General features: G+C 36.8%; 1 protein-coding gene across 1 annotated transcript; it reads left to right on the top strand.

The window, feature by feature from the left end:
* Nucleotides 1-1,134: 1,134 nt before the first annotated feature.
* Nucleotides 1,135-3,886, top strand: LOC110920802 (probable serine/threonine-protein kinase PIX13). The gene is made up of 6 exons (XM_022165001.2): nt 1,135-1,427; nt 1,692-2,014; nt 2,500-2,635; nt 2,757-2,899; nt 2,995-3,115; nt 3,208-3,886. The coding sequence occupies exons 1-6, from the start codon at nt 1,367-1,369 to the stop codon at nt 3,657-3,659; spliced, it is 1,236 nt and encodes a 411-aa protein (XP_022020693.1). The 5' UTR covers nt 1,135-1,366; the 3' UTR covers nt 3,660-3,886.
* Nucleotides 3,887-5,885: the final 1,999 nt, after the last annotated feature.

The raw sequence follows: 5,885 nt of genomic DNA on the forward strand, positions 1-5,885 counted from the left end.
TGTACAAATAAAAAATTAGGAGTGTTATTGATCAATTCGTAAAAATTAGGGTTATATAAATTCAATATCCTTTTCAAAAATACAGAAAAACAACTGTGAAATTTACAGACCAAAAACCACATATGTATAAGGTATAAAAAAATCATACGTTAAACAGTTTACATATATTTCAGTTAACAGAAATACATGGTTTGCAAAGATAGTAATGAATATGGAGTAATATTCTTGATATATAAAAAGACTAAAAAGGAAATATAGAAAGTCAAATTTTCACCACCCAATGAAAAAGAATGTAAAACCAAAGTTAACTTATACGATGGGTGTGACTGTGGTGGTTCCCTCTTTCCCCATAGCCATATAGGCGTCACTCACCATCTTATCTTCATAGCAACGGAACTAGCCCATTAAATTAGAGGAATCCCTAAAAAAATTTATCGTACAATCATACAATAGTAAAAAAACGACAATAAAAAAATAAAGTAAAACAAATACCTAATAGATTTGTCCTCTTCTTTTTTTCATAGGTTGAAATCGTCCCATCACCTCGTCGTCTTTTACTTTATGAAAAAAATCCTATTCGACCGCACAAACCATGGCATTGTTCAAGAATGCACTGACTGAGCGAGAGGCCGAGAGCATGGACGAAGATGATGATGATTCAAGATTATTGCATCAGCAAATAGCAGGGATGAAGAATGCAGCGACTGAGTCTGAGCGAGAGGCCAAAGCGACGTTTAGTTTTCTTCCAGGTTGCCGCCATACGTACTTGTGTTTTTTTTTTCGGGCTACTCTAATCAATAGGGCCAGTGTTTCAATCGTGTTCCCTTATTTTATAAGTTTGGGTTGGTTAGGGGTTTTCCTTTTATTATTTTAGGGGTATCCTTTGTATAAACCGAAAAAAAATACACTACGAATATGGACTTGAGCCTTAGCCTGTACGGCTAACTTAACACTGGTTCCGCCCCTTCCCCTTCCCTTTCAACCAATCACCATCAAAGATCCAGGAGAAAAATGCTCGGGGATTCACCGATGGTCCGGATCGGGGAAAGCCTCCACCTCAGCTCCCCGAGCTACTTGCCGACGCCACACCCCATCGCCTTATTATTATTCACAGCATCTGACTTGGTCTTCCCTCCTATCTCCTCTACCCACCGAATAACGACATTGCTTTCCCCACATAGTACATACACATATTCCACACCTTAATAACATCACAAAATCCCAAAAGTAAACTAGTCAGATCTCACAAACCCACCTTCATTTACTACTAACAAAATATTTTAAATCTTTAACACCCACTCCCTTCTGATTCATCAACACTTCAACAATTTCAACTATGCCCTTCTGATTTCCACCAGTTTTCATCATGGGTATTTGCAGTTCTTCAACTAATATAGCTCCCACCACCACTCACAACCTCAGTTCAGGTACAAAGCTGAAATCTTTAACTTGTTTCTCATGAAATCTGTCTAGTTATTTGTGGGTTTTGTGTTTTCAGTTGACTTACTGTTCAACTTGTATGATTACATCTCAATCTTGCTCATTGACCATGCAAAGTTTCAATCTTTTTCACTTTTCTTTGTGGGTTCTGAGTTTGCCGTTGACTTATCTTTTAATTTCATCTTAATATTGTTTTTACCCATTTCTTGATTTAGGGTTTTAGTTAATTCAAGATTATTTTGGTGTTACAGTAACAGGTAGTTCACATACAACCAACAGAACAGGCTCAACATCAATATCATCATCAGGAATCAGTAGCAATTTATCTGGAAACAGTCAGTTTTCATCAGTTAGCAGTGGTGATGATCTTGGTCCAGGTGGCCAGATCTTGGCTCATCCAAATCTTAAAATATATACCTTTTCGGAACTCAAATCCGCTACGAAAAACTTTCGAAACGATACGATTTTAGGTGAAGGTGGTTTTGGTAAGGTTTACAAAGGCTGGATAAGCAGTTCTGTAATTGCTGTCAAGAAGTTGAATTCTGAGAGTATGCAAGGGATTGAAGAGTGGCAGGTAATTCGATTCGTGTACAACTCGTCGTTGCGTTATGTACAAGTTGGTAATGCGGGTGGTTCGGGTTTTTATTGATATTTATTGAACATTTGTTAGAATGTTGGTAAAGATGCACTTTTTGATAGGTTAGTGTTAGTGTGCTACAACTTTTGAGTATTTAATTGTTTTGTTGAATGAAAAAGGTTGTGCAATGTACATAGCACCAACTCTATAATTGGTATGCAATATGATTAAAACAAGAATGTTTTTTATTCCGAATTATTTTATTTTGGGAATATGTTAGTGTGAATTGTATTAGTTAAAAGTCGTATAGTTACAGTTAATAATATGTTGTTTGTGTAATTTTACCAATACGGTATACGCCTACGAAAGTTTGAATTTCGTTTCCTACTGATGGAATTTCTGGGTCCGCCACTGAATGAGTGGCCCACTATGTACGCGTTTTGGTTATTCTAATACATTAGTTTTCTGATTCTTTGGAACAGGCCGAGGTAAACTTCTTAGGAAGGCTTTCGCATCCAAATCTCGTAAAACTTTTGGGATATTGTTATGAGGGAAAAGAGCTTTTACTTGTATATGAATTCATGCAACGAGGCAGCTTCGAGAACCACCTTTTTGGAAGTACGGTTTCTTTATTAGTTGTTAGTTAGTCATGAAATGTTTTCATTTTATGAGTTTTGTTAATGTGGTGTGCATATGTGTAATGAATGGAAACTTATTCCGAGTGATTTGACTTTTTCAGGGGGGTCAACTGTTCAGCCGCTTCCATGGGATATACGGCTTAAGATTGCAATAGGAGCAGCTCGTGGGCTGTCGTTTTTGCACACTTCGGATAAGAAGGTTATTTATAGAGACTTTAAGGCGTCAAACATATTGCTTGACGGGGTAAGTTAACGTTTGTTGGTTGTACTTGTATCTCATTCATGAATGATTTTACTTTCTTTAGTATCACTGTATCATTGATTCTCCGTCTCTGGCAGTCGTATAATGCAAAGCTATCGGATTTTGGGCTGGCTAAATTAGCATCGGCTAGCCAATCGCATGTGACCACACGGGTGATGGGTACATATGGTTATGCTGCTCCTGAATATGTTACCACAGGTAATCTTAAATTCTTAATCGTTTACGCTTAAGGGCCAAAAGACATTGCTAAACTGTTAAACAATGGAGTAAACTTTCAATTTGTTTCTCAGGACACTTGTATGTGAAGAGTGATGTCTATGGTTTCGGCGTTGTGTTGGTTGAGATGTTAACCGGCATGCGGACACTCGACAATGGTCGTCCAGCTGCCCAACGAAATCTTGTCGATTGGGTCAAGCCGTATCTGGGCAACCGTAGGAAGTTGAAGAACGTAATGGACCCACGGCTTGAAGGAAGATACCCTTCAAAAGCGGCAGGCCAGGTTGCCCAACTAGCTCTCACGTGTCTTGGGAACGAACAGAAAACCCGTCCATCAATGAAAGAAGTGGTGGCAACGCTAGAACGACTAGGGGATATCAAAGAAAGGCCAAAAGTACCTAGAATACACAATTCAAGTCCTCGCTCGCCATACCCAAATGGTAAACAACCTTTGCGACATCGTTCACCGCTTCATGTTAAGGAAGATGTAAGCCAAAGGAGCCAAGATTCACCGAAAGGGTCATGATACATATTAGGATTATTTTTTGTTGTTATCTGATTGTGGGCTTAACATAGATAAATTGTTACCGAAGGGTATGTAGCCCAATAGTATCAAGGTGTTGAAATGGTGTCCCTCACCAAGTGGTGAGGTTTCAAGTCTCATTATGGCGTGATTTTGTGAAGATTGAAATTAGCATTTGTATGCTTTATAAGGTAGGTTTGAGTATGATATTAAAAAAAAAAAATTGGTTATTTCCAAATTTCCTGAACCGCTTCGGTTAACCGGTGTAGGTGGTTATTTTCAGAATTTTGCTTTAACTGGTTTGGTTATTGATGTACCGGTTATTAATCAGTTATGGTTAATAACCGGTTTCGATTAACAAAGCGGTCTTTTTGCCCACCTCTAATCACAAGACCGGTTAATAGATTAACAAAGCGGTCTTTTTGCCCACCTCTAATCACAAGACCGGTTAATAACCGGTTTCCGAGTAACAAAGCGGTCTTCTTGCCCACCTCTAGTCACAAGACAAGTTTTGGCTTTCTAGGTAAGGTTCCTACAACTTGTGTTGTGGGCCTTGTGGCATTGTGAGATATTATTCGCTGGTGTGTTGGATTGGGCTTTATGTGTGGGGCAAGCTTATTCTTAGAGAAGTGCTGATCTAGGGTCTAGGGGGAACAGACTAACAGATGGGCACAAAACCAGTTTGGGTCAAACCGGATCCGTTTTAAAATCGGTTCGGATTTGGTCAAAGGAAGTTATTACCAGATTGGATGTGAAACCGGTTTCAACAGATGCATTCTCATATTGAATTTAAACCGGTGGACCAAATCAGATTAGACCAGTTTCACCCAAACCGGCTTCAATATCGGCTTCGAATCAGTTTATAAACTGGTTTCGGATCCAAACCAGTCTTTTTGTGCACATCTTCGAGAAAAAGAAAGTTATAGAGATTTTTTTATAGCTATGTTACATTATGTTATAAACATGTTATGATACACACAGACACACGCAATGGCGGATCTAGAAGAAAAGTTGAGGGGTATCGCTGGCTAGAAAAAATTGTTCAGGAGTAGCCGATACATAAAACGAAAGAAAAAAATTACACTAAAAATATATACTAAAGGAAATTAGGCTAAACAGGAATCCAATGATTTCAGTATTTTGTGTTAATTGAAAACTTACATCATACATCTATTTATATACAACTGAATATCAAACTAACTAACCAACTAACACCTATGCCAGCTATAACTAACACCCTGCATACATATCAAAACACCCAAATCTTATAAGTTATAACTGTGAAATCAAATCTGAATTGTTGGATCATACAGACATAGTTAGTTAATCTTGTTAAAATAATATATATAACAACTAGTAGCAAGACGATGGCTCTGTGGTGGTCGCGAATGTGGTTTGAAGACTAGTTGCGATTGAGAAAGTGGTGATGAACTGCGTGAAAATATCACATTTCGTAACAACTAGCTTTAGGTGTCCATGATGATGTTAGGAGTAGTAAGACGAGCGGTTGATTTAAGAGGATTTTTGATTAAAAATAAGATGCTAACGAAATTATTATATAGGTAGAGGATCCTGTAAAAAGTGCTCAAAGTGTGAGAAGTGTAAGAAGTATATTATAACACTATATATAATACTATATAACACCATATAAACACCGTATAACAATATATAACACCATATAATACCATATAACACTATGTAAAACTATATATCATTATATAACAAATATAACACTATAGGTTGTCTGATAGCATGTCTATTATAGATGTATAGTGTTATATTTGTTATATAATGATATATAGTGTTACATAGTGTTGTATGGTATTATATGGTGTTACATATTGTTATACGATGTTTATATGATGTTATATAGTATTATATATAGTGTTATAATACACTTCTTACACTTCTCACACTTTGAGCACTTTGAGCACTATCCTTACCCTTATTATATATATTAAATCACATTATGAAAACTACTATGCACTTTCTTTTGTTTTATCTTTTTACCACATGTGTTTTATTAGTTGTAGCATTTATCCTTGACCAGTTTGACACTATTTTTATGAGTTGAATGCCATTTTAGTTCATGTGGTTGGGTCATTTTGCCAATTTAGTCCAAATGTTTTATTTTTCACATGTGGGTCCAAAAAGGTTTCACCGTTGCCATTTTAGTCCACTGTGTTAACTTCATCCATTATTTATGTTAACGAGAAAGGCAATTCAATC

Source organism: Helianthus annuus, chromosome 17, assembly GCF_002127325.2.
Source record: "Helianthus annuus cultivar XRQ/B chromosome 17, HanXRQr2.0-SUNRISE, whole genome shotgun sequence".
NCBI lineage: Eukaryota > Viridiplantae > Streptophyta > Magnoliopsida > Asterales > Asteraceae > Helianthus > Helianthus annuus.

Coding starts and splice junctions, on each gene's coding strand:
- LOC110920802 (XM_022165001.2), top strand. CDS start 1,367: ATGGGTATTTGCAGTTCTTCAACTAATATAGCTCCCACCACCACTCAC. Junction 2,015..2,499: donor AAGGGATTGAAGAGTGGCAG/GTAATTCGATTC, acceptor TCTTTGGAACAG/GCCGAGGTAAACTTCTTAGG. Junction 2,636..2,756: donor CGAGAACCACCTTTTTGGAA/GTACGGTTTCTT, acceptor TGACTTTTTCAG/GGGGGTCAACTGTTCAGCCG.